The 26,320-nt window shown below is 42.5% G+C and overlaps 3 protein-coding genes and 8 non-coding genes across 16 annotated transcripts in view; 9 read left to right on the forward strand and 2 right to left on the reverse strand.

The window, feature by feature from the left end:
• Positions 1 to 125: 125 nt before the first annotated feature.
• C1H11orf54 (chromosome 1 C11orf54 homolog) lies at positions 126 to 11,528 on the reverse strand. Its single transcript, XM_064718933.1, has 9 exons — positions 11,437 to 11,528; positions 8,747 to 8,869; positions 6,539 to 6,637; positions 5,794 to 5,867; positions 5,135 to 5,236; positions 4,015 to 4,191; positions 3,138 to 3,287; positions 2,442 to 2,558; positions 126 to 417 (listed from the first exon to the last, which is right to left on the reverse strand). Exons 2-9 carry the CDS (start codon positions 8,802 to 8,804, stop codon positions 244 to 246), a joined length of 951 nt encoding a protein of 316 aa, XP_064575003.1. The 5' UTR covers positions 8,805 to 8,869; positions 11,437 to 11,528; the 3' UTR covers positions 126 to 243.
• Positions 11,529 to 11,665: 137 nt separating this feature from the next.
• TAF1D (TATA-box binding protein associated factor, RNA polymerase I subunit D) lies at positions 11,666 to 24,426 on the forward strand. Of its 5 annotated transcripts, XM_064718988.1 has the most exons (16): positions 11,673 to 11,707; positions 12,030 to 12,102; positions 13,905 to 14,153; positions 14,257 to 14,701; positions 14,968 to 15,143; positions 15,708 to 15,765; positions 16,087 to 16,374; positions 18,000 to 18,050; positions 19,268 to 19,397; positions 19,749 to 19,795; positions 20,631 to 20,667; positions 20,977 to 21,045; positions 22,329 to 22,540; positions 22,707 to 22,782; positions 23,602 to 23,677; positions 24,305 to 24,426. In XM_064718988.1, exons 3-7 carry the CDS (start codon positions 13,918 to 13,920, stop codon positions 16,240 to 16,242), a joined length of 1,071 nt encoding a protein of 356 aa, XP_064575058.1. In that variant the 5' UTR covers positions 11,673 to 11,707; positions 12,030 to 12,102; positions 13,905 to 13,917; the 3' UTR covers positions 16,243 to 16,374; positions 18,000 to 18,050; positions 19,268 to 19,397; positions 19,749 to 19,795; positions 20,631 to 20,667; positions 20,977 to 21,045; positions 22,329 to 22,540; positions 22,707 to 22,782; positions 23,602 to 23,677; positions 24,305 to 24,426. The 5 variants fall into 5 exon arrangements, with proteins under 5 accessions (XP_064575066.1, XP_064575058.1, XP_064575049.1 ...); XM_064718996.1 differs by lacking the exon at positions 22,329 to 22,540 and having other exon boundaries at positions 11,666 to 11,707; XM_064718979.1 differs by lacking the exon at positions 11,673 to 11,707 and having other exon boundaries at positions 11,740 to 12,102; positions 22,238 to 22,540.
• On the forward strand, positions 17,794 to 17,858 carry LOC135455971 (small nucleolar RNA SNORD5). Its single transcript, XR_010442438.1, has one exon. It is a non-coding gene; the product is annotated as a small nucleolar RNA SNORD5 (small nucleolar RNA).
• Positions 19,042 to 19,169, forward strand: LOC135455960 (small nucleolar RNA SNORA40). The gene has a single exon (XR_010442434.1). It is a non-coding gene; the product is annotated as a small nucleolar RNA SNORA40 (small nucleolar RNA).
• LOC135455909 (small nucleolar RNA SNORA8) lies at positions 19,490 to 19,628 on the forward strand. The gene has a single exon (XR_010442419.1). It is a non-coding gene; the product is annotated as a small nucleolar RNA SNORA8 (small nucleolar RNA).
• Positions 20,010 to 20,141, forward strand: LOC135455927 (small nucleolar RNA SNORA1). The gene has a single exon (XR_010442422.1). It is a non-coding gene; the product is annotated as a small nucleolar RNA SNORA1 (small nucleolar RNA).
• Positions 20,830 to 20,902, forward strand: LOC135455903 (small nucleolar RNA Z40). The gene has a single exon (XR_010442417.1). It is a non-coding gene; the product is annotated as a small nucleolar RNA Z40 (small nucleolar RNA).
• LOC135455944 (small nucleolar RNA SNORA18) lies at positions 21,586 to 21,717 on the forward strand. The gene has a single exon (XR_010442425.1). It is a non-coding gene; the product is annotated as a small nucleolar RNA SNORA18 (small nucleolar RNA).
• On the forward strand, positions 22,435 to 22,560 carry LOC135455915 (small nucleolar RNA SNORA8). The gene has a single exon (XR_010442420.1). It is a non-coding gene; the product is annotated as a small nucleolar RNA SNORA8 (small nucleolar RNA).
• Positions 23,721 to 23,850, forward strand: LOC135455921 (small nucleolar RNA SNORA25). Its single transcript, XR_010442421.1, has one exon. It is a non-coding gene; the product is annotated as a small nucleolar RNA SNORA25 (small nucleolar RNA).
• Positions 24,367 to 26,320, reverse strand: part of CEP295 (centrosomal protein 295) — a 45,244-nt gene continuing 43,290 nt past the window's right edge. For both annotated transcript variants that reach the window (XM_064718937.1, XM_064718946.1), the window contains exon 29: positions 24,367 to 25,497. In XM_064718937.1, the coding sequence (XP_064575007.1) occupies positions 25,450 to 25,497 (48 nt within the window). In that variant the 3' untranslated portion in view covers positions 24,367 to 25,449. The remainder of the gene's footprint in view (positions 25,498 to 26,320) is intronic.

The following is a 26,320-nucleotide window of genomic DNA, read 5'->3' on the forward strand; positions in this document are numbered from 1 at the left end:
CAGCTGTGGCCACGCAGGAAGCACAACCAAACAAAAGGAAAATATGCAGTAACATTGCCATTAAATTACCGTTTGAATTCGGTCGTAACTCCAATGAAACACATACACCAAGTTCTGCCCTTTGACACAGAAAGAAGGCGGCAGCTGACTATTCTCATATTTATTCTTAAATCTGATCAGTGATAATTGAAAGCGTTACAAAAATCAGCATTTGTACTTGAGGAAGATGCAATCGGCCGGGGCTCAGTCTCTCCCGACGGGATGCGTCTCCTGGGGCCGGTCGATGCGGAAGAGCAGCTCGGCGGGCTGGAAGTAGCCCAGGTACTGCACGCTGTCCGGGCTGGTGTCCTGGTGGTAGTGCCCTCCTTCCCCGTGGTGGCTGAAACAGTGCGTGTGCTCCACGCGCAGATCGAAGCCCTGGCACCACACAGAAACCTGTCACCAACGCGCTCATGGAAACAGCATTTAAGTCATGGGATAGTCTATCCTGACACGCATTTCCACACATCTCCAACGTTAAGCAGTGAAAACTTGCAAGACGCTTGTGAAACCAGTAAAACAAAAGAATTTAGAAACCCTGACAGCCCCCAACTTTCGGTGTTAATCTGACTGAGATGTCCTTTTTAACCCTTTTTTCCCCCTACCTTTCTTTCCACTGGGATTAAATAATGCAGTCACACCAAAGAACCCCTACTGGAAATCAAACCCCTTTGCACTGAATTGCCACAGGCCCATGTGATAAAGGGACTGTCTCAACTGCAATACTGAGAGCCAGCTTAGATGAATACGGGAAGAAAAATGAATAAAATAACAACTAACATCCTAAACCATGAGATCAACATGACCAGTTTTATCTATCTTAGAATGGGTTGGGTTCAAAGAGACCTTCACAGATGATCTATTCTAAACACCCTGTCATGGGCTGGGACATCTTCCATTCAACCAGCTTGCTCAAAGCCCCATCTAACCTGGCCTTGAACACTTCCAGGGATGGGGCATCTACATCTCTGGGCAACCTGTTCCACTGTCTCTCCACACTTAGCCTAAAAATTTTTTTTCCACATGTCCAATCTAAATCTGTTTTGTTTCAATTTAAAATCCTTGCCTCTTCTTTTGTTGCTACATGTCCTGGTAAAAAGTTTCACTCTATCTTTCCTAAAAGCCTCCTTAAAGTACTGGAAGGCTGCAATAAGATCTTTGCAGAGCCTTTTCTTCTCCAGGCTGAACAATGTCAGCTCCCAGTCTCTCTTCAAAGGAAGAGATATCCAGCCCATGGCTCATTTTCATGGCCCTCCTGGGCCCTGCTCTAACAGGCCCCAAAGCTACATGTAGCACTCCAGGTGGGGTCTCATAAGGGAAAGAATCCCCTTGCTTGACCTGGCCACACCTAGTTTGACATAGCCCAGGACATGGTTAGTTTCCTGGGCTGCAAGGGGATAGGGTAGGTGGACCATGGCATTCCAATACCATAGTGCTATGGCATCGGAATACCATGGTGTCCTGGTCTTCTTGTAGTGTCACTCAAACATTTCCACAACCACAGGCCTAGCCAAGTGCTGTTGAGCTTGCAGTGGATGCAGACAGGAGAAACCCAGAGGCATCCAGCACACAAGTTGCGTTGATTCTGAATGGAACAGCTCCGATGGATGCTTTCAAAGGAGTGGATTATGGGAAGATACAGTTTAGCCTTAGGCCAAAGGCTGCCACATAATGACACAATAAAATCACACCCTTCAACATATTTAAGCCTACAGTATGTCCCACTTACCTCTGGGAAAAGACATTTTAATATTACTTATGACAGCATTGTTATCTATAAAATTGCCATTTTCATCTATGGTTTTCTGGTTACTTTTAAACAAATAGTTTTCCTAATTATGAACACCTTAATGGTTTTTTAAACCAGATTGGTGTTTATCCTGAATTATTTGCTGTTGAACTTGGTGCTTGTGAAAGATGCTAGGTAAGTTTCCAGCATGAGGCTTTGCAGACTTTAATTTACATCAGCAACAGGACACATGCTTCATGTCTTTTGACACAGCATTAGCAGAGGGAGTTGTTAGGAAAATGAACTACATAAACAGGTGGCTGAACCACCCTCCATGCTCTTGACATTTCTCCCAGTGTGGCCAGCAGTGAATGTAAACCGTACTGTTGGGTTTGGGATGCAATCACTTGCAACATGCAACAGAACCATGAAATTAATCCACTATGAACAACCACTATAGGTTTCAGAACAGATTGACCTATCCTCAATTCAAACAATTCAAACAGTTCACAGAAATAAGAAGCTTCTCAATCATTTTCTCAGCTCTGGAAGAGCTGAACACAATATATATATATATATATACACACTCCCATTCTTGAAAGGAAAATCACATCCAAGACAAAATTCACTACAGGTCTCAGTCTATACTTAGAAAGGAGAAAAAGAGACTCACCGGATCTCTGGAAACTATTACTGGCTGACAAATCAGTGGGGCCTTCATTTCAAAGAATTTGAGCCAGTTATTCACATCCTCATCAGTATTCAGGGGACAAGAAGAAAATTCTGGAGGCTAGAGCAAAAATAAAAGCTTTTTAAGTAAAAGGAAGACACTTGCATCAGGATACCTTTTCTCTAGCAACTTTGCTTTTTCCCTCCCCACTATTCTGTTCATTTTCCTAAATGACTGAAAGAAGCTCACAGTGTCCATCACTCTGTTTCTTCCAGAAGAAGTGACTGGAATCTTATGTCTTTTATTGCACAGGTAGTGGGAGAACTACTGAAGCGAAGATGCTCCTCCTCCTGGTACATTTTAGAAGCTCAGTTATTTTTTAAAAAGTTTAATATGTCTTAGAAGTTTCATCTGAGTTGATGTATTTCATTTCAATTTGTTTTAAAATAGTTCTCCAGTTCTTTAGCTGTACACAGATTTCAAAATTGATGGCCTTAATGCCAACTAAAACAGAATTACTAGTTTTGTAACACTGATTTTGTAAAGTCAACTCCTGACTTTAGTACCGTGCCCATCCAAATAGTTTATCCATACATTTAAAAATATAAAACAAAGTGAAGGAACTAAGATGTTACACCCTGATTTATACTTCTGTTTTCAGGAGGACAAAGAAAGTTACATGCATGGAGAACAACATACCATAATATGAATCTTTGCTTTCCCCTTCTGAATGATAAACGTACCACCCATCCCAACTGGCTTTTCTCCATAGTGTTTCTCTAAAGTTTGTCTCAGACAGGTCACAAAGTTAAGCTCCCCAGTTCTTCCATTGGCTTTCACTTCAATGACCTGGAAGATAAAGTCAGTTTGTTACTGCCATCTCCTGCTGCAATAGTCTGAAAAGGTCTGTGAGAGCTGTTCTGAAATTCTCCCAAGCTGATAACCCAAGATCACTTTTTGAAAGGATAAGCTCCCATGCAAGTGCTGCTGCATCTTTCCAGTTTGTGACCAGCTCTCTTTTCCTTAGTTACTTCAATGCTAGCTTTGCCTGTAAAGGGAGCTGGGCAGCAAGAGATTTACCTATGTATGAGACAGTGACTTGAGCAACTCCCTTTTGTCCAAGCAGCTGGCTTCCACTCTATCAGAAAGAAACGCTGGGTAACAGAGAAGGCTGTTCAGTTTCCATGCAGCACTCGGGTCTTCAGCTGTTATGCCAGCACCTCTTAGTGCTGCCTGTGTCAGGAGAAGCACTTGTGCAAAAAACTACCAAAGTGCCCATGTCTTATTTACACAATTAATTGCACCATTACCTTAAGTCACTGCTAGTTTGGATTGGATTTGGATGAATGATTTATGATGGGAAAATTTTTGTAAACTAATACTATCCCTCAAAAATTCAAGTGCCTCTGTCTCCACTAATTCTTCCCCTCAATCACTGGCATCAGTTCCTTATTTTTGCATGTTTCTCTTGTGGGATTATTACTTTACTATTATCACAGAATGCTGATAAGAGAACCATGAGTTTCCAGTCAGTCACAAAGCACTGCAAAGTCACCTTAGATGTGGAAGTACATACCTTACCAGGTTGGCCCTCGCTGGCATAAAGGTTGGCCAACAGTCCAAACTCACAATCAGTGTATTTACTGCTGTACTTCTCAAGCAGGCACCCTTTATCTGCAGGATTTATCTGAGCAATGTAGCTCCCATTTACAGCAGGCTTTTTTTCACTCTTAGTTTGAACAATAGGGATAAACTGGGAAAAAGAATATATAAGAATAAGTCAATAAGAACATGTAAGAACCCGCCAAATGAGCTGAACTCACATAAATGTGATTTAAGCTTTGGACCATGATCCCGCGAAAAAAATCCTCTTCATCACACAGCTCTGTCTCTCAGGATGAGGTCTGTACTGGTAAGAAAAATGCACTAATATTGTAATGTAATTGAAAGGTTCAGAAAACAGGTCTACTTTTTCTGAACAATTAAACTTAATGTAATATAAAGATGAATGCTAGTATTAAAAAAAAAAAAAGAAAAGAAAAAATATCTATAGTCTGCATGCAAGTATTGGAATTCTATGTAATACTCTCTCAGTGTACAGTAACAACCACTATTACAGTGGCCCAAATTTAATGTTGATATGGACTATCTCATCTGCCAATAAATCCATCAAAAGGAGACAGTAAGACCAAAGGTTTATGCCTGAAAAAATCTGTGATTAACCAAGGTCTCCATAGGCAATAGTTTTTGTCTCCTACCCCTCCTGCAGTTCATAACTTTCTATGTGGTATCTTTAAAATTCACAATAGTGAAACAAAGTCATCCAAGAGGGCAAAAGACAGGGAGTATCTCTAAGGCCTTTACCAGGAAGTTTGAGGAATATTTCTAAATCTTGGAATTAAAACCTGTGGTCAGGTCTTTGTCAATCAGTTTCAAAAACCATGTTTCTTGCATGCTTCAAGGTAACCGCATGCTTCCTGAAGAATTACAAGTTAAAAATTAATCTTTATTATCTGAGGAGTATGCACCTCAGTGGATGCCCCTCATCTCAATTCCTTCTAATGTGTTTATGTGTTTGTGGTGTGAAAGTGTTTATTAAATGCATTGTTGTAAATAGGGAATACCCAGCATGATACTGCTCTACTGTTATGATACTTCCATGAATTCAATGACAACCATCACTCTTACATACTGACCTCAGCATTAATTCCAAGAACTTTGGATGAAGCAGCTCCAGCTCCAAGAATGAAAGCTCCAGGCAGCTCTATGTCCTTTGCGACTGTATTTAGATCATAAACCTGCAAAAGAAAACAATACTTCCATCCCTGGAAGTGTCCAAAGCTGGGCTGGATGGGGCCCTGAGCAACCTGACCTAGTGGGTGGCATCCTTGCTGCAGGAGGGGTTGAAACTAGACTATCACTAAGGTCTCTTCCAACCCAAACCATTCCATGATTTTGGTGTGGTGCTCTGATCTGCAATTGTCAGTCTGTTCACTGCAGTCCTGGAGGCATTTAATTCACAACACCCACCCTCATTAAAATTTTGATAGGTTGAACATGGCTTCTGACAACAATGCTTAGTAATAACACATTTGGTAGATGTCCATTTGTTTGCTAAAAGGTAGATTCTACCTGTATATTCCCTGCTTATTTTATTCCAAGACTGAATTATTGTTCTTATTAGATTTTGTGACATACAACACACATCAGAATCAGTCTCATTAAACACTAAAAGTGTATTTCACAAGTGTAGAATTCTAGTATCTAGATCCTACTATTTCTTAGTCCTTAGTTTTGTTTATTGCTTTTCTTTTGACAAATGTATTAAACCCCACAGCTACAGAGAAAAACTCACTTTTTCTTTCTTTACAAGAGGTATGAGGTAAGGAACGCCTCCCACATCTGCTATCCTAGGCTTTCCACAGATTCCTGGAAAAATACAGCCAGTTAGCTTGGTAAAATCGTTTTTCCCAATAACCTTCAATAAGCATGCATCCTAACCCACCAAAGACCTGGTTCCTCAAACTTCTCAAACCTTTGAGAACACTATTTCCCTAGCATGCTTAGAGAAAATGTTGAACTATCGAGAAGTCCAAGGCCTAACATTATTCACAGTAGGATTAAATGCTACACAACATGTTGTAAAATAACATTCTCTAAGCACAAAAAAAAAATTCCCAGAGTGGCCAACACCTTCCATTTTCCAGTTCTCCAGTAATGCCCTCACCACACAGTAGAGAACTCTGCCGGGACTCTACTTGCAAAATTTTAGCAAAGCTGAAAGCTATCTCAGGACAATTCATCCCACTTATTTGGATATGTATTTTAAGAAGGGATGAAAAAACTCCTGGAGGTGTTTCTTTCACACTGATGCCAGAGGGATCTCAGATGAGTAGCACAGATGACATGTCTGTCTTCCATGTTGTTCATACATCAACTAGGAAACTAATCCAAAAATAAAATGTAGCTCTCCTCTCATGCATATGCTTTACCTGAAAAACATTTTAAGCTTTCTCAACATCTGAAAAGTATCAAAACTAAGAAGGATCATGCCAAAAAAACTGGAGAAGTCTTAGTGAAAGACAGGAATGCTAGGTTACCTTTAGCAGGAAAGTTGAAGGGCTCCTTAGTCAGATCAGGACAGTCTACAACAGAGACTTGAACATCAGCAAAGTTCTCTTTAAGCCCTTTCTGCAAAACTGCAATAAAGAATAATGGCAAAATTATTGACAATGAAAAACTACCAAGAGTCTGACAAGTTTCTATCAAAAATAAATGTATCTGTTTGGGCTTTATTTCTGCAAGATACATTATTTATGCTTACCCTAAGTAACTCCATTGATTTAAATGTCTGCAGGCACTTGTTACATTACTACAACACTCGTTACATTACTACACTTGTCACATAGCTTCAGAGAGGAGCAGAAGTTTGTGCAGATAATTGTTTGCCACATTAATTAATTTTAAGAATTTAAAAACCATTTTCATTGAAATACACTGACTGACTGCTCCAAGGAGCACTAGGAGCAGCACCGTGTGAAGTAACATGACTAAACTTCAATCTCATTCAGCAGGGGGTTTGCTTCCAAGAGCACACAATAACAATCACAGTCAAATATGATGCAAGAGCAAAGGAGGAAGCAAGATTTAGCTGAAGCAACAATCAGTTCTCTACATACATTAACCAGACAGGTTGCAATAGCTTGATTATAATCTCAAACCGTCTCTGCTGTCTGGAAATTTCTACCGCCATGGGATACTGCCTATCATGTTTATGCTCTTGTGGAGATTTTCTGGCAAGTGCCACTGTCGCAGCAAGACAGATAATGAATGGTGTTAGTGATAATGAACCAAATTTAAAATTTTTGGTTTACTTCATATCAAGGACAAGTTTTTTTAGGCTCAGAACTTGCAAAGTCACTCAGTCAACACGGAGGATTATCTGAGTGCATTGTTTGGAAACAACTTCCAAACCTTTAGTGTGGGTAGTGTAATTTTTCAGCTCCAAACCTTTAGTAGTGTATGTGAAGTAGTGTCTTCACATACACTACTTCAAATACTATGTTGAAAGGTTCTTTCATGCCTGGGGGTCTGCTTTGACAGGTGTCTCAAACTAAAGAACAGAACATCCAGTCTGTAAATCAGGTGGTTCCTTATTTACAAAGACTTTCCTGTGCCTTTGTTTCCTCCAGTTAGGATTTCAGCCATACCATACTTCTTAAGATCAGATTTACCAAGCTCTTGACCAAAAGTAGTAGCTGGTACTTGGTACATTTCTAAATACATCTCAGTACCTTCTGGAATATGGACAAGGACAGTAAAAGGGCACTCCTCAAATTATACCCAAAACCTGAACAGCAACACAATTCCCAGCTTACAGGAGATCCTCAGGACAGATGGGGGGAAAAAAGGAAAATTCTGTTTTGTGATGAAATTTTTCTGATACTCTTTCAAGCTGTTCTACTGCAAATATGTGGTGTTCTCTGCAGCAGCCCTGGCCTACTGCCCCCATCTGACTGGGTGAGAAAAGCACTGGGAACCACCCAGGGCACTGCTGGGAGCACACATTCTCAATACATGGAAATGTCACACTGACACAGATTCAGGAAAGTGGCAGACACTGAACTTGAGGATCAATCTGAAAGGCAAAAAAACCCTTTAGTATTTCTGCTGCAGGGGAGAGGCTGACAGAAGGAATAATTTCTTCCTACTAGGGCAAGAAAAGAAACTCATAAGCAACTGGGCTGAACCCAGAAGTCCCTTCCAACTTCAGCCATTCTGTTATTCCCAGCACATCTTGCAAAGGCTTTAGAAAGAAGTAAACTACAGAAGATGTTTCCTGCAGCCCTGTTCTAAGACATTGTCTAAGACCAAAGGAAGAGCCACCTAGGTTCAAGCAAGAGGATCTGGCATGACACACTGCATCTTGTCAGCTATGTTTTGAGCAGTCCTGAAAAAGAAAGAAATACTGGAGGGTAGAGGAGGACAGATGATTCGGTATTTGTAAAGAAGTTTCGTGTGTAGTGGCCAAACTTTCATGACCTGCACACAAATCTGCATATTCAGCAGTTTTAAAGGAATTGAGGGGCCATCTGTATGTTTAAATATCTTGGGGGCTTTGGGAGGAACCATTGTTTGCTCTAAGAAAATCATCACATATAGAGAAATAGTGCTGTTCTTCACCTCTTAGTGTGCTAAAAGCAGGAATTCTGCATGTACTAGCTGTAGAAAGACTTTGGTATGAGCTTTAAGATAAGTTTGAAGAGTACATTACAAGTTTGTATAAAGTCACATGTTGCACTACTTACCCCCAGCAAGCTCCTCCAGACTTGGGACATGGAAAGCAAACCTTTCGACTTTGGCCATTTCCTGATCGGTGCTGATTTCTTCAGGCAACAAGTTACAGTACAGCACACTGCAGAGTGACTGGTCTGCCAACAAACATAATAGCTTAACAATTTAAACATGCTCCTTTCAACACGTTAATTATTTTTCAATTTCACTCTAGAATACATAGAAAACACAGAACTGTAGTTCTGGCATCACAGGAGAGACTGACAGCTTCAATAGTAATGTTGAATTTCTTATGCATTTTGGGAGAAGATGAGTCTGTCAGCCCTATAGCTGGCTCAGAGCATTACACACATTGGTCCTCAAGCTGACAGCTGGGTGTAGGGAAAACATATCCCACACTGAATGCAGATGAAGTGATCAGGAGATTTGAGTGTCTTTGTAAGCTTAGAGTCCCAGGAAAGTTTTGAAAGGAACCTGAGCTTTTCTGAGCATATCAGCTGCCTCCTAAGGTCTTCCCAAATTTAATGTTTACTTTTCCAGCATTGGCAATGGTGGACTTTCAACCCGAGCTGTGACATGGTCTCAAATTAATTTCTGGGCATGTGTTTCCCCTTCCAGAGAGGAACAGGCTAGCAGCAAAATAGAAATCAGCTCCAGCAAGTTCTGCAGTATCAGGCTCTGTACCCATACAAAAAGTATGTAAAAAAAAAGTATGTACTGTAACAAAAAGTTTTGAACATGAGTTTAAGAGCCCCTTCAGAAATGAAGTGTACTTCAGTCAGCCATGCAACAGCAAAGCCAGCTAGAAGGGCAAGGCACTGGGTCAGGGCAGAAACAACTGATTGTACACTACCTAAAAATCAGCTGCAGCAATCATTAACTCCTTAGGCACATACTTGCTACACACAGCAATAAAACATAAAATGGGTCCCATTTACCCAGATCTCAGGTGGAAGAAGGAAAAAGGGAAATCGTAACTACATTCCTAGACCTGACTGAGTCTTTGTTAGGAAGGACTATGGTGTGAGACAGCTGCTTATGTAGAGTTCTAGCATCTGTTTTTAAAAAATCCTCTTTTATGACTGTCAAAAAATGTAACTGTCCTTAGCCTCTTGAGTCTGCATAAAGGAAAAAAGAAAACCAAACCAGCAGGAAAAAAAAAAGAAATTAGAAGAGTGGGGGGATCATAGCAGTCACTCAACTGAAATCTTTCAGCTCAGTGCTCAGCCACCCCAAATTACTGGGGGTGGCAAGCAATAGAGAAGGGAAGAAAGACTGCAACCTGTGTATAGTAATTCTCATCTTAGTTGGTCTTATCTGTCTCCACAGTTGATTTCATCCCTCCTCTGGCTCTGGAGGAGAAAGCAGCAGGCTGGATTTGGTGCCTCTGGTAGAAGCCTCATGTCAGGTGAAGTGAATCTTACCACAAGACTTCTAGTGTGCACCAAGAAAGGGAGTAATTAGCCACAGGCAGAAAGTGAGAAAGTGAGAACATGGCTTTGGGAGCATTGTTTTAGATGATCCTCATCCCCTCAAGAACCTTTTGCCACATCCAGGAGGAGGCTGTGCCAGCACTCAACACATTGGTTGTCCTGAAACAGTCTGAGAAGACAAGCTAGAACTGCTGTTGTGCAAAAGGCAGAGACAAGACTTGTGCAGTATTCAAATAAGTTAGCTCCCTCCAATCATGAGAGGAGAGAAAGACTGTGGAAAAATTCGATGTACCATAATAAACCCAATCTGATTGGCAGACAGTAGTTCTTACCAGGAAAGACACAAAAGAGTAAATCTGTGGCCCACCACTGCAAATATTCACAGGGGAGTGAATTGTGTGGTGTGGGACAGAGAAACCTGGGACAACAGCACACAATTGAGATCCATCATGGAGGGGTGCAATGACACTGAATTGCTACAGAAGAATTTCAAAGAAAAACACAAATGCTAAAGAGATGATAAAATTATTATAGATGTGGAATGGTACAACTAGAATGGAGGCAACAAGTATGTGAAGACTTAAAAGTCTACTTTTGAAGTGGGAAGAAAACATCAGAGAGAGTAGCCAGGTGCCAGGAGAAGACAGATGAAACGTGAAACATTAGATTAATTGCGTGTCTATTATCAAAACTGGAATTGAAATTAGCTTGGAGAGTTACAGCCAAAAAGGAGAGGTTATAGGGAGGCTAGACATGAGTCGGGGAGGGGGGTGGTGGAGGAAGAAATATCAGTGGAAAAAATTGAAGATGGCAGTTGTGAGAGAGAAATTTAGCGATGACACCGAGAAGAGCAGGACATCCGCAGATGCAGGAGCCGTATTTTTCGCCTGTGGCGGTGCGAGGAGATCCCGTACAGGGCAGAGGAGGGCTGGGGGGCGGCAGAGGCAACTGTTTGAGCGGCTGGGATTTGGGGAAGGGACGGTTCACGGCAGGGTAACAACAGGGGATGCTGGGCTCCGTGGGACAGAGAGAGACCCAGCAGGCAGGGGCAGCGGAGAGTACGGCAGCGAGGGAGCGCTGAAGGCGGCGGCACGCTTGGCATAGCAGCTGTGGGGGAAGGAAGGGGCTGTTCAGGTGGAGCTGCCAGCTCGGAGGAGCCGGGCGAAGGACAAGCAGCAGAGCAGGGACGGGAGCCTCTCACCGGGCGGGAAGCCGGGACCTGCCTGAGCTCTGCCACGCACTGAGCGCCGCCACCGCGCCACCGCACCTACCTGCCCTGCCGCCGGGACTGGCACTGCCGCCGGGACTGGCACGGCGAGGAGGGGCTCGGCAGGGCTCGGCAGGACTCGGCTCCGTTCGGCCCCGTTCGGCCCCGCTCGGCCCCGCCCCCGGGCGCGGCCGCCCCGCTGCCACTCCCAGCATGGCGCCATCCTCCAGCACCTCCTTCCCGTCGGCCCGCGCGCCTCTCGCGAGCTCCCGGCGCTATTTAAGGGGCGGGGCGGCCGCTGCGCGCCCTTTGCGGCGGGGAGGCGGTGGGTGTAGGTTAGTTGGTCGGTGCGGGCGGATCCGCCGCCATCCGCGCTGCTGGGGCCGGGGACCGCGGTGGCTGGGGGTGGAGGGACAGTCCGGGCGGTGTGGAGTCGTACCCCGAAGACGGGGGCGTGTGGCTGCGGTCGGTGAGGGGCCCCGCGGAGCGGTGTCCCCGGCCCGTGGTGCTTTGCTGCCTGCCCGCGTTGGAAAGGCCTTCCCGTTGCGCCGGCCCTGGGGCGCTGCGGGCAGCCGAGCCTGGCGAGGGGGCGAGTGGCGTGCCGGGTGCCTTTGTTAGGCCTTCAGCGAGTTTACATGGTTGCTTTTCTTCCCTAAGGCATCTGCGTGCTGTGCCAGCGCTGCAGGCCGGAGCTGCGGCAGAGACCTCGAAGGATGCTGAGCTGCGGCTTGTGAGTACCCGGCAGGGCCTATGCGCTCAGAGGGGCATTGCTGTCCTGGCTATGGCGTTTCTTGGTTTCGTTTCTGCGCTTAGTGTTTGTCAGGCCAGGGGTGAGCCAGCGTGAGCAGTGTGCCTGCAAAGGCATAGCAAAGCTGCCACGAGCGTCTTTCTTGTTGTGAAGGCCCAAAAAGGAACACAGGATTGGAGGTGTGGCCTCAGCAGTGCTGAGTACAGGGGGACAGTAACTACCCTGGTCCTGCTGGCCACACCATTGTTGATCGAGGCCAGAATGCCCTTGGCCTTCTTGGCCACACACTGGATCACACTGGGCTACTGTTGACCAGCACCCCCAGGGCCTTTTGTGCTGTGATCCAAGTGCAGAACCCAGCACTCTGCCTTGTTGAACCTCACTCGGCTGGCTTCAGTGAAATCCAGCGTGTGCAGACACCTCTGCAAAGCCTTCCTGCCCTCCAGCAGAACATTCCCACCTAGCTTGGTGTCACCTGCCAGCTGAATGAGGGTGCACTTAATCCTCTTTTTAGGTCATGTCAGTGGACATGAAACGGGTCTGGCCCCAGCACTGATCGCTGGGGAACATCACTTATGACCAGCTACCGGCTGGGTGTAACTCCATTCAAAACCCCTCTCAGGGCCCATCCATCCAGTTTTTCATGCAATAAACAGTGCACGCTCCAAGCCATCAGCAGCCAGTTCCTCCAGGAGAATGCTGTGAGAAATGCTGTCCTAAAGCTTTACTAAAGTGCTGGCAGACAAGATCCACAGCCTTTGCCTCATACACTAGACAGAGAAGGAGATCAGGTGGGTCAGTTGGGACCTGCCTTTCCTAAATTCTGACTGGGTCTAATCCTTTGCTTCATGTGCACGTGCCCTCAGGATCATGTGCTGCAGGTTATGTGAGGGCATTGGATAAACTCTGCTCTAGTGTCTTCAGATGCTGAACTGTGTAATAACATTAAAAAATATTAATGGGTATGATGATGAGTTTGTAAAACTCTAAAAAGCACAGTAAAGTTAGAAAGATACAAGTCTACGGGCTAGTAAATTATTAACAGGTAAAATAACTTTGGGCTCATACAGAGGAAAATATAAGTTCCTTTGCTGTGTGTTGCAGTCCTTTTTGTGTAGACTTGGACCACCAAAGAGCTGGACTATGTTGTCTTGCATATTCAAGTGAAAATTAACATTTTAGTTCTGAGGCTGGTCTCTGAAGATTGATAGCCAAATAAATGGTTGATGGATTGTTGAGAGCAGGAGATTTTTAGGTATCTTAGAGCTCACAAAAGAACAGAAGGAAAATGGCATAGCTTCTCATGATGACACTATCTTGGATTAATTTAAAGGTTTTAAACGACAGTAAAGTAAATATATTTTGTATGACTTAAAACTGCAATATGCTTTCAAGTATAAGAAGCCATTGGCTATGTGTATGTATGCTTGTTTGGAGGCAAACTCTCCCCTAGTAGAGAGGGTTAAAATATTCAGAATTGAGCTCAGTAAGTCTCTGAACAATCTGTTGCACCACTGATGTTTGCCTTCCTTTGGGCAAGAGCTGAACTAAAAAGATTCACAAATTTTCTGACCTCAGTTATGCTGTGATTATCTTCAGTGGCTGTGACTTCAATGTTAGTATGAAGAATGTAACTGGTCATGGTTCATAGGAAAACCTCTGCTCAAGTTTCCTCAAGATTGTTCTTAAGTTTACCCTGTGATCATGAGTGGAGTAGTAGGAAGTTTGTTGCCTGGTTAATGTACATTTTTTTTTTAGTTTCTTGAATTCTCATTGCCTTTTAGAGCAAACTGAAACATGACTGATACAGATGAGTCCCAGGCTTCTGGCTCCGATTACCCTGATGCCCAGGAGCTGATCAGCCCCCAGCAGGAGGAGCCATTCGAGGTGTGCTCATGGCAAAGGAATGCAGGAGCAGAGCGGTCAAGGCAGAAGGCAGCTGCTCCTCAGGAGTCTGCAGACCATCCCAACAGCACGTGTAAATCATCAGCTGCTTCAGCTGAGGTTTTACTGATCAGCAGTGATTCAGAAAGGTAAGCTTTTGTCTCTAGTCCAGAATTTTTTCTATGGAGAACCTGTGTAATGTATTATAAAAGTGAACCTTCTTTTGAAAGTAAATAGTTATTTCTTCTTCAGTGATGTCTCTGCTGCTCGTCCTGAGTGCTCCGTTGCACCTTCCAAGCCGAAAAGGCGATCTCAATCTTCAAGGCAACAAGCTGAATCTGGTACAGAAGTACCTGACAATGAAAGCTCCTCAGATTCTTCCCTGTCTCCCCAAAGTCCAGGGAAATCATTAGAAGTTCCCAAGCAGCAGAAGTCTAAATTCAATTTGAAGGCCATTTTTGCCTATCACTTCAGGGGAAGGAAGTTCAAAGCCGCCGCACACCGAAAATACAAAGTACAGGCACGGAAGAGCAAGAAAAAGTATGAGAGCACACACATGCCCACAGGGAGGCCCCCACTGACAGCCTCACCTCAGGAGCAAAAGAGGAGGCTTCTAGACAGGGGTTTTCAATTCCCTTTTGTTGAAAAACATTATGGGGAGAAACATATTCCCTTAAAGATGGTTCTTGACTATGAGGTAAGTCCTTTGTTATGTGGGATAAATATTTCCTTAGTCTAAAAATTGTGAATTGAAATGGGGTCTGTTGTGCTTCTACTAGAATAAAACAATGAAACAGATTCTACTTCTATTAAACAATATACTTGATGTTTTAAAATGAATATCTTTTAAAGCAAACACTGCAAGAATACATATGGGTGTTGATAGAATGTTTCATCAGTTCATAATGTAAATTTTTTGTAGTGGTACTTTTAAGATCTTACCTGAGTATCTTTTTCTTACAGCAAGCAGCTGCAAAGGGGTATTTCAAGTATATTGAAGTGCTTAAATATGAAGAACATCTTAAGAAAGCTTTAAAAGCCCTTCAGGCCAGTGATGACTTAGAAAAAGAGTGTATGGTGTTACGGAAGCACAAGTACTTAGATGATGAAGGCCCCATTTCCCCTATTCAGCAGACAGAGTAAGTTCATCTTTGCTTTTTTGTGCTTTACTAACATATAAATGTGTGTGTATCAAGTTCTGTTGTTCTCCTGTCCTTTTAACCTTTGAAAGCATTGTTTATTTTGTGAACAAAGCGCTCTACCCCTTGGGATATTATGTGTTTGTAGATGGTGACTTAATAGTTCTCACAGAAAGAAGTATTTTTAATTTGATCTGAAGACTGATAATTGTTGGTAGAAATTAAAGTATTTTCTGAAATGCACTCCTCTAATGTTATCCCAAATTAACTACAGTGTTCTAAACCAAATACTAAAGGATAATTTTAATACTTTTTTACATTAATAAAAACCAAAGTGTTATCTTTGGTCTTCAGGGTTGAGCAATTAGCTTAGTGCAATTAAAAGATCAGTAAATCAGCAAGAATACTTGCTGTTGTAAATACACTGCTAACCTTTAGAAAGCCAAAAAGACAATGTTAAAGGTACAATGCTGTCTTTCAGCTACTGTTCATCTAAGGGCTTGTAGTTAACACATTTTAAGGTTCTATAAAAGTACACAGTTTGATCTAATTTTTTTATTTCAGTGATGATGAGGACAGCTTGAATTCTGATACTCAGGAACACCTTGATGCCAGAGTAGTGGTAAGTAAGCACTCCTTAACTTGAGAAACACTCTGGCTTTACTGTTCTGAAGTTGAAGAATTAGTAGATAATGTCATCAATGTTTAGTTCTTGAGCTGAGATCCAGAGTTGTGTGACCTCTGAATTCTGATCTGTTAAAGCAGAAGGAGGTTGATTGTCCACACTTCTCTTCAGTGCAATTACATTCTCTTCAGTGTAATGCTGAAATGTATAGGAGTTCTGCAGTTCCCTGCAGAGTTCTTAAAATATGCAAATTTACTACTAAAATCTTAAATATCTCAAAACTAAACTTGTTACTACTTCTGTCTTCCATTTTCTTAGGAGAACAGCTCTTTCATTCTAAGCAGCACAATTCCCAAAAAAAAAAAGTCAAAGCCAAAAAGAAAACATGCCAAACCGCCTGAAGTGATTGAAATAATGGATGAAGAAGAGGGTGCTGAAGAGAACTCTGTGCCTCTGCAAGGCTCACCTTGGTGAACAGCAGATGGACCAGTGAGGTGGCAGTGGTCGTTCCTCAGAGACCTTTTCATGGGCCTGTTTGGTTTAAAGCATTGGTCTGGAATCACTGTTCATCTCTCCACCCAGCTGCCCAGGCACATTTGGCTTACTGTGAGTATATTGGGCTTGTGTCTGAGACAGTTACAAAAATAGAATAACTTTGTCCTCATGCTCAGCTTTTAAGGTCTTCTGGGCTAGTCTCTATCGGGAGGATAATATTCCTGGTTCAGTGGCTGATGAGCTTGGTGAAGTTCTGGCTTCTGCTACGTGACTTCTGTTAACCAATGGCTCACAGAATGTACAGAATCAAAATGGGAAGACAAGTTCCAAGTATTATAAAGGAACAACAGCACAGGATAGAAAAGTACGTGTATGTAGAAAAGCAAGTGTACATTAAAAAGTATGCATACATCAGTATGCTTAAGTTGAAAGGGCAGTTTAGATGCCTTTCTTTCATAGCTGATTTCTTTGTGGGTGGTCCTTGAGAGATTGTTTTTCTGTCTTAGGGGTGCAGGCTTGAAATACTTTAAAAGTTAAAGGGTTGAAGAAAGAATTAAAGGTTAATGCAAGTCAAGTGCCAATCATAAAAATGCAGAAGTGGTTGGTCCATTTTGACAAAAGTTTATTAAAAAATGTGGTTAATATATTTGAATGATAATAAAACCCAATTTTGTAGGATTGAGATTGTCTATTCCATGTGGAATAAACTCTCAGAAAACTAATTTTCTGCTCCTTAATCTCATACAATAATCTGAAGTTGTAAGTTATTGTAAACATAACTAGCAATATAGTGAATCTTGGATTAAAAATTACTTTTTCTCTCATTTTTGCCTCTGTCCAGAATGGCTTCTGATGTGAACATGACTTAGCAGAAGCTAAAAGCTCTTTATTAACAGTACTTGCCAGGCATTGCCCCAGCTGCAAACACCTTTCTCAAAGGTGTTTTAGTCAGTAGGAAACATGGCTAGTGTTTAGAAATGGTCTGAATATTGCTGAATTCTCCTGCAGCAGTTTTGGTAGCTGAAGTAGTAAATGTTTAAAATGTTCACTTGGGAATAAGGAAGATTATAAAAGGAGTCACCTCACAGCCTTACTCAGGTACGCTTAACCAAATTGGTGTCAGCAGCTGACAGCTGTTCAGCAGGTAAAAGCAATGTGTGCTGAAGGAGCAAAAAGGCTTTGTCTGCTGATTAAGTTTCCTTCAGATGTAACTGACAGTCTCAGGAGGTTTGCAGTAGGTGCTCAATACTGAGAGCAAGTCGAGCTGTGTTATTGACATGCTTGAATTAAGGTCCCAGACCTCTGTAAGGAAGTTTCCCAAATGCAGCTGGATAGCTCTAGGTTTGCAGAAATTGCCCTTCAGCATTTAAAGATTACAACTAAAACTGGTCCACAGTTAATGGCTAAATGTAACTCTTTTAGGTTTCTCCCTGAGAAATACTTAAAGGCTTGAAAGACTCATCCTGGATCTGGGAGTGGGGTTCTTGGTAGGGCATAGTGAGGGGTATGTGGAGTCCTGTTCATTCTGCTGTTCATGTGATTAATTCAGCTGTTCAACTGTTGAGTGACTCAGAAATGAACTAATTCTGATTAGAACTGGATAAATTTTATACATAAAAATCAAGCTTATCACAGCTGCTAAATTGATAGTTAAAATCAAGCTTTAATTTAAGTAATTTTCAGTTATTTGACTGTATATGACAGTTTTTATCACTTTGCTTTTCTTTCTCTTCTAGTTTATGTTGTTTTGGAAGATGAAATACCTCTTTGTTTTCTTGGTGCATAAGGTAAGATGTTACTTGGGTTTCAGTTTTGTTTCCTTCAGGTAGCTTTTTTTGCATTATTTCACAAAAGGTTTTGAAAAGGCAGGGCTCCATAGTTAAAATAAACACATTACAGTGCTCCACAGCTGAGCAGCTTGTGAGTGTGAAAATTCCCAGGTACAAGTTCAGTGCTACATACCTTTCATCAGTCTGACCAGAATTAAAGCCTGTAGCCTCTCTGAACAAAAACTTTAGTTTTTGAGTGCTTCAAAGTGCAGTTTTTTAAAAAACCAAAAGCTTTACCTTTGATCAAATGCTGCAGCTTTATCTGATTTGGTTTAGACAACACTGCCTGGAATTGTCTCTGCTGAAGATGTTGAGGAAATACTTTCCCCTCAGTGTCTTTGTGGTGCCTCACCCACACTTTCTGTACCAGGGTGTATCAACAGTTGCAGCTTCTTTCTGGCGGCTTCCTTGGAGTAAAATTCCATCTTAATTCATATCTCTTGCAAGAACAGGAGGGACAGCAGAGAGCAGCTGGTAGTCTGGCATGTACATGGCTGTGAAGGCTTCTTACTGTAGGATGTTGCCAAGCTTGCATGGCTTGGGACAACATAGGGAACAGCATGGAAGAAATCACCTAGTAAGGATACAGCATAGGAAAACCCCATAGGCATGGGAATCACTGAGCTGAGGGTGGGCAAGTAGTGAAACCTTACAAGAACATTCTTGAGTGATAGGATGGGAGCAGACACCTCACTTGGCCATGGCTGTAGGCAGAGAGCTGCACTAGGAAGCACATCAGGCTGGCACAGTGTACGTTGTTCTGGGGATGTATGTGGCTCTGAGCTCCTCACCACAGTTGCCTTGGTTCAAGCTACCTGTCTCTGGGACTGGGAAGTGTGGTGACTGTCAGCCTCTGCTGCTGCTAACAGTAAGTATGTAGTCGGTTGGGAAGTAGCTTCAAATGCTGTTTCAGAAATAGTAAAAAAAAATTATATGTTCAGTCTGTTCCAGCACTTGATCAGGTTTTGTCTTGTGCTGTAGACAAAAAACCTGGAACCTAGTGCTTAGAAAAAACCCTTCTTTTGCAACCCACAGCTGATGAATGTATTAGCTGTGTTACTTATATGAAGGGACAACATTTGCATGGCCTCAAATAGCATTAATTCATTCAAATACTGGTCAGTCTAGAGTTGTGAATTTTCAGAAGTGTAGTTTGGTTGTATCTTTCTTTGCAGATGAGCACACTCAGACTGCAGCAGCAGTTGTAACTACGTGGGGATCTCCTGAGTTCTTGTGGCTGTTTGCTGACCTGATTCACAAATCCTTCACTTCAGTGGACATGTGTGCAGCATGGTAGCAAAAGAGGTGAGCTTTGTGTTTCTCCTGAGCTTCAGCATAAGACCACTGGGTTTCTACAGTTTAGTGCTATTCCCACAGCAAGTAATCAGACTAATTTGTGCACTGTATGGTATCTGCACCCAGCAGTGTCTTCCTGAGGGGGTGTTCAAAAAGCAGTGCTACAGTATTTCAACAGCTGGCATCGTTGGTTTTCATGCAGATGTGCTGGTTAAACTTGGTATTTCTGTTGAAACAAGTAGATTTAGTGTTTATTAGTGGGAAGATTTTCATATACAGCATCAAAAAACTGTTAAACTGTTACAGGATAAAAGTATAGTTAAACTAATGACATTGTTCCAAAATATTTTTTCTTAAAAGGGCATTCCTGTGATGATTGGAACATATTGGAAAGCCTCTACTTAGATGTAAGTATTGAGGAAACAGTTGGGTTTTTTCCTAGGTGGAGGTAGTTGTATGAAGATAGAAGCTCAAGTCTTAACTTCTTGGCTGCTTCTTGATAAGAAAGAAAAAGTATTTTGAAACAAAAATCCAAGCTCCAGATGACTACTAGAGAGAGGTTTCTTTCCAAGTTACCTGGCTAGGTTTAAAACCCAGGCCATTCTAATTGTGGAGTTGTTATGCCTCGTTCTTCAGCAGCTAGACACAACCTGCAGTGTGTCTGAATTGGAAAACGTGGCTAGAAGAGTAACAGGTTCTGCTTTCCTCACTGTACTCTTAATTGCAGTGGTGACAATGAGACCTGTAACAAGTTCACTTAGTGGGACAGTTATGCAAACATACTTAAAAATGCAACTACTATGAAATCTAAGCATGAATGTGAGTTAATGTGCCTCAATTCTGCATCCTATGTACTAAAAGAAGTAGAATTAGCAGTAGAGGAAAAAATACTTGCAGTGCTGAATTCCTGTAGATGGTTTATTAAAAGCATATTTTTAAGGTGTCTTGCAATGGTCTCTTCCATGCTTTCTTTGTGAGGTACCTCCCTTAGTTTTACCTTCTGTGCCACACTGCTCCAGCCTCTTCAGCTGCAGCTGGGCCTTGTTGGTAGTTGTGTGATAAACTGGGCTGTGGTGTGATGGCAGATAAAGTGCTCTGTTGTGTCATCCGCGTTCTGCCAGTGTAACTGGGCTACTCTGCCTGGCTTCATACTAGATAAAAGCACTCAAGTCTTGATGATCTGCTAAAATACTGAGGAAACTTAGAAGTATTACTTAGATACAACAATTTATTTTGTTTTAGGAAGTGCACCTGATGTCCAGTGTGAACTAGCACCTTGGTAAGTTTGTGTCACTGTTTTTTTTTACCTGTTTTAGGTCAGCCACCTGTCTTTAACTTGGTGAGCTGGTTATACTGCTGCTCATCTCTTAGTGAGAAAATGCAGTGTTGTTTCAGAAAACATGAGAGCTTATTTTCCCCAAACTTAAGAATGCTGTAAGAAAATTGTTGTGATGATTGGCAAAATGTTCAACTGCTCTGAAGAGAGTGAGTGAGAAGAGCCTTTCTGAACAAATTTACTTAATACTATTGTAGGCTCTGCTGATTTCTATGCTGGTTTGTAATTTTACTTGTTCTTTTCTGGTTGCAGGTACTTAGAGAAAGTGAAGAAGAAAGAAATGCAGGCTGCCATTTCACAAAGTCTGAAGCTGTTTCAAGGGTTAGTGTGACATCTCAAGTTGTGCCTAAACTTTAAAGACTGAGGGGCTCTGGTCGTCAGTAGGCCAAGAGTCTCTCAGACCAAGCTTACTAATTTGTGAAGGTTTCAGGGACTGTTTTCAGCATTACACTACTATATCTTAATGGATTGTTCATTCTGCTGAAGGAAGAATTTATTGTAAACTAAGTTTGCCCAAGGAATGTTCATATCAATTCCTCAGTCAAAAACGAGATGAACTGGTTGACTGCTTAAACTGATAGTTTTGCATTGACCAGTAAGTTACACTCAGTAGGGAATTTATAGGGAGGATTCTGCAGAGTTCTGTAGATAATTCCCATTGATGTTTGCTTCTCAGGTAACTTAACTTGTAATTAAAAACTTGCTAATATGAAGGACGTGCTAGTGTATCTCACCCTCTTCCTTCCCCAGAATGTCTTGAAACAACATAAAATGACACTTACTGTGATCTGTACCAAGTACTCTCCCAGTCTGTTTCATTTTGATTTATAATTTCTTGTGTTAATTTATGGCACCAGAAATGTTGAGGTCTATCCCGATGGGATCTTTCCTGTAGGTTCATGTCGTTGGAAACGCCTCACAGAATAAACTTGTGGTTTGCCTTTACCCACTTAACTACCTGTTAGCTCTGTGGGATAAAACTGCAAGACAAATCTTAGAGTACAATCTGAGAATGCAGGATGCCCAGTGGTATCCTTTAGGTGTACTGCAACATGCTTGGAATACAAAGCAAAAAGGGATTGAAATGGAAAAGTTTGGTTGGAGTCAGTGTGTTCTGGGACTTCAGGTCCCAGACATTCTGAATTACACGAGCTGAACTTTGTCTCTTGCCCAGGTTTTTGTGTAGGTGCCTGACTTGTAACACAGTTTATTTTCCTGCTTGTTTTCTGGATGGCTTGAAACAGTCTATTGCCCCCTTTAATCATGCAGGAGTGATTATTCTTTCCTGTTTTCAGTGGCTGTAGGTGAGAAGAGACAGCACTGTAATGTCTGTTATGAAGTAACTTCTTAAACTTAAAGCATTTTTGTGTTGTATTGAGAGATGCTCAACAGTTTCATACTGAAAAGCAATATTTTGTTAGTTTCTTCAAGTGTGGGGTCTAAAGAGTTAATTTCTGAGCAGATCAGCCAGTTTTCTGCTATACTGTTTAAATCCCTGCATTCTGTTCCATAGAAAAAGGAGTTCAAAGTAAAAGAAGCAAAGTACTTGGGGGAAAAGTATAAATCTTCACACAGGAGAATTCTGAAGCTGCTGTTTCTGTTAGTCTCTTCTCCCTCTCAGCTGCACAGCAGTTCTGTAGAGAGTACCTCTTCCTGCCTGACACCCTCTGGTGCATGCAAGAAGCTCAAATGTAAAATGAGCTGTGGTGGTTGAAGGTCTGTGCACGCAGCAGCCTCCTCCTGGTGGGCCGATGGTCAAAAAACAGTGCAGCATTTGGCATCCTTGGTTTCCCGTCTGCTGTGCCTGTTAAACCAGGTATTTTTGCTGAAACAATCTTTACCCTCTAAAGGGATTTCAGTGTACTTATTTACATGTAACAAATGAAAATAGATGTTTTCATTTGTCTTCATTTTGATTATCTGTGTGAAAACTGTCTCCTGGCCTCTGGAACTCAGCAAGTGCATTCAATTCTTTCTATCAGGTGCTTGAGGATACAGAATGAAGTGAATTGAATTGCCCTGAGTTAAGAAAAAAGATGGAAGCAATTTGTTTGACAGGTAAGCACTCAGTTACTAGTTCGATATGATTTTATAGTTGGTGTATTAGCTTTGTATGACTGAACATGGGAACTACTAAGCTGTTGTAGAACTAAGTGTAGAAATGGTTGTGAGTACCAGAGATTACTGGGTAGTGATCACTGCAGATCTTGGCAGTATCTGACGAGATCACTCATTTGTGAGTCATTCTTGTGTGTTTATTCATACTTCAAAATGTTTCAGCAGTTGTGCAGCCATTTGTAGTACAGGTGTCTGAATTAACTCTTCTGTTGGTTGTGAGGAATTCCTCAGTACTTGGAGTTTGTGCCATACTTTAAGCTTGTTCACAACTTGGGTTGTGTATTGGCAAGATTGATTGGTCCTTCACCGGAAAAGATGAGCAGCTGGGCTACTGAAGTCCTGTCAGAGCAGTGAGAGGAGTATCTGGTCATTACCAAGGCCGCTGGGATGTTTCTGTTTCTGGTGAGCTGTGGACATGACCATAAAGCAAATCCACCAGACTCCTGTGCAGCCACATGATGTGGCACCAAGTCTGCTGGGCATAAAGCTTTAACACGGGACAAGGACACAATACTCCCTGCTGCTGTCAAGTGCAAGTTCTGAGGTGTAGGGATGGATCCTTGGGCACCTTCAACACTTAAGCTACAGCGGAGCAGAAGTTCCAGTTAAGTGATTTGTTGATTGAATTTCTGAGTTCCTGCTGAGAGGGTTGGTTCTTTGAAACAGAAGCAAAACCAGGAGACATAGGCTGTTCCATGTAATTTACACTCAAGGTGCACTTTTGCCCTGTACTAACCAAACCCAACTCTTAACTCCTAGGGTCTGCCACCAAGTTGCTTCTGCATGTCAGAGGCATGAGAAACACCATGTGGGAGCTGCCAAAGTGAGTGTGAAGGTAAGGGCACTTCCCCAAAAGGCTGAGACTGTAAAGAAATTGAAGGTCACTTCAAAGAGGGTTTGCGTGGCTGAAAAACCAGCAGCTCTTAACGCGGTGACCGCATATTGAAATCCTCTGCAGGATGCCGTGGACACTCTGTGTGTGCTATGGTCTATTTGTGAGGAGATAACCCCTTGGGTAGTTGGGCCTTACCCTGCTGCCTTCAGGGTTTTCTGATGGTGATGTGGAGGAGAGGCTACTCAGTTCCATTCTGACGCAAGAACTTGCAGCGTGGAGCATTAAGGAACAGGGTTGCTACAGTTGTGGTTTGAGCAGTGTTGCAGCCCAGTTGCTGTTTGTGTGTGCAGAGAAGGGCAGTGGAGCTGGGGAAGGGTCTGGAGCACAAGTTGGATGAGGAGCAGCTGAGGGAGCTGGGGGTGTTACACCTGGAGAAAAGGTGGCACAGGGGGAGCCTTCTGCTTTGTACAACCACCTGAAAGGAGCATGTAGTGAGGTGGGGGTTGGTCTGGCAATTAACAAAATTAGAGGAGATAACCTCAACTTGTGCCCGGAGAAGTTTAGATTGGATATTAGAAAAGTTTTTTTTTGCATTTAAAATGCTAATAGATATTTTTCCTCTCTTAGATCCTGCTGATGTTGATGCAAGCCTGCTCTAAAGAACTGCACAGCTGTTCCAGACAAAGAAAGAACCATCCCTAGAGTGTTTATTGCAGTTTTTTGAATTAAACATTCACTTTAACTTGCTACTCCATGTTCTATTGATAATCCCAGAATTGTGCAAACAGCTTCCACCTGGGTCCATGGAATTTAACAAACTGGATTTGTCTTATGGTTTGCTGCTGCAGTACATGCCAACTGCACCAGACTGAAAGAAATAAGTGAAAAGAAGTGTAGAGTTAGTTCATCAAAAATCAGCTTTCTAAGAGTTCCCTTGGAGCAGATTTAGAGGAGGTTGCAAAAATGAACACAGGGATGGAGCACTTTACCTCCTGTGAAGAGGCTCAGAGCTGGGATTCCTCCTGGAGCAGAGAATGCACCAGGGAGATCCTGTTAAAGCCTTAAGCATTGCAGGGGCATTGGACCAGAGGACCTCTAAAGGTCTCGTCTGTAGCACCAACTACTCCATGACTTGCCGAGGTGCATTTTAACCAGAAAGAGCATTAATGGAAAGCCCTCGGTACTGCACCTGTTAATAACCAAATTTACAGAAAAAGTTGAGCTTTAAATCTGACCTAATTGTTATGTGCTTAGCTCATAAAACAGGTATAGAAAACCTCTCTTTGGAAGAAGTGAATTTATAGTTCTCCCATTCAAGTGCTTTAAGATGTACTTTGTGACTGCAGGAAACCATACTTCTAATCTTAAATCACACAATTGCAAAAAATAGACCAAAAACTCCAGCTTTACAGGAGAAAGGTCCTTTTCCCCAGAGATTCAAATAACCTTAAAACTTTATTTGAAAACATTTTATACATGTATATTACAAAACTTACTTACAAAATCTACTTGAAATATTAACATATAAGAAAAAGCCTTTCAGGCCAGTAACTCAGAAGAAAGAATGAAGAAAGCATTGTTTCTTCTCTACATCTGCACCTGTGGTGAGCTCTGAACAGGGGACCACAGGGGTTTGGTGTACTCAGTGTTCCTACAGCTTAAAGCTGAGTATCCCTAAATGGCTTCAGCATTCACCACTGAGGCTGCAGCACTCAGGGGCTTGGATTGTACCAACACCACCGTGTGCCCTTGTTGCCCAAAGTCTTTCCCTGTCACGGTGCTTTCCAAGTCTTCTTGGCCCGCAGTTTCTCCAGCATTCTCTGCAAATACAACAAGCCATGAGACCACAGTGCTGAAGCTGAAGTGGCTGCCCTAAACACAGCATGCCTGGGAACTGCCTGTAACCAGAACAGGAATGGGCAGTGCTGGTCTGGAGAGGCCACAGATACAGGGCAAGGGGAAGGTGGTCATATTCCTCTGTTCAGGAAGGGATCTGTAAAGTACTGTAACAAGAGCAGCCACTCATTCCACCACAAAGCAGGGGAGCTGGTCAGGGCTAAAGGCAGCAATTAGACCTACATTCCCCCACAGTAGTCACCGCCTGTAAGGATTATCCAGCTTTTCCTTCCTTTTGGTTGTCTGGGGTGCAGCAGAGGAAATGGGGAATTGACAAGCCCAAGGCCCTTTGTTCAGCCCTGTTCCCCAACAGGTCCCATCAAAACCCCAAGATTCTTGCACCTTTCAAGTTTGGGCATGCCCAGATTCTCACCCTCTCTAGAGTAGTCAAAGCAGCCCAAAAACCACCAAACCCAGAATGCAACCTTAAAAATAGAAATTTGGTCAAGTCTGGCCTAAGAAAAAGGCTGCTATTAGTTTGCTACAGACTTTACAGCAGCTGGAGCTTTTTGCTCAAGCTCAGGTCATAAAAAAATTCAGCCTGAGGCAGACATGCCTTTTAGAGAAAACTTGAGCTCAGTTTTCCACAAGAAAATTCTTGGATGGGCTGTACCAATGGCATCATTTAACATCCAGACTGGTTTGAGGGTCTCCATTTCAGCTCCATTCACACCACATCTCAATTACTCTGGAAGCTCAGTGAAATCAAGAGACCAAAGGGCAAGAGGACACTGTAGCAAGCAATCA

This window comes from Zonotrichia leucophrys, chromosome 1 (genome assembly GCF_028769735.1).
Source record: "Zonotrichia leucophrys gambelii isolate GWCS_2022_RI chromosome 1, RI_Zleu_2.0, whole genome shotgun sequence".
Classification (NCBI taxonomy): domain Eukaryota; kingdom Metazoa; phylum Chordata; class Aves; order Passeriformes; family Passerellidae; genus Zonotrichia; species Zonotrichia leucophrys.

Coding starts and splice junctions, on each gene's coding strand:
- C1H11orf54 (XM_064718933.1), bottom strand. CDS start 8,804: ATGGCCAAAGTCGAAAGGTTTGCTTTCCATGTCCCAAGTCTGGAGGAG. Junction 6,638..8,746: donor TCTGGAGGAGCTTGCTGGGG/GTAAGTAGTGCA, acceptor TCTTTATTGCAG/TTTTGCAGAAAGGGCTTAAA. Junction 5,868..6,538: donor CTTCAACTTTCCTGCTAAAG/GTAACCTAGCAT, acceptor GTATTTTTCCAG/GAATCTGTGGAAAGCCTAGG.
- TAF1D (XM_064718996.1), top strand. CDS start 13,918: ATGACTGATACAGATGAGTCCCAGGCTTCTGGCTCCGATTACCCTGAT. Junction 14,702..14,967: donor AGATGGTTCTTGACTATGAG/GTAAGTCCTTTG, acceptor TTTTTCTTACAG/CAAGCAGCTGCAAAGGGGTA. Junction 15,144..15,707: donor TCCCCTATTCAGCAGACAGA/GTAAGTTCATCT, acceptor TTTTTATTTCAG/TGATGATGAGGACAGCTTGA.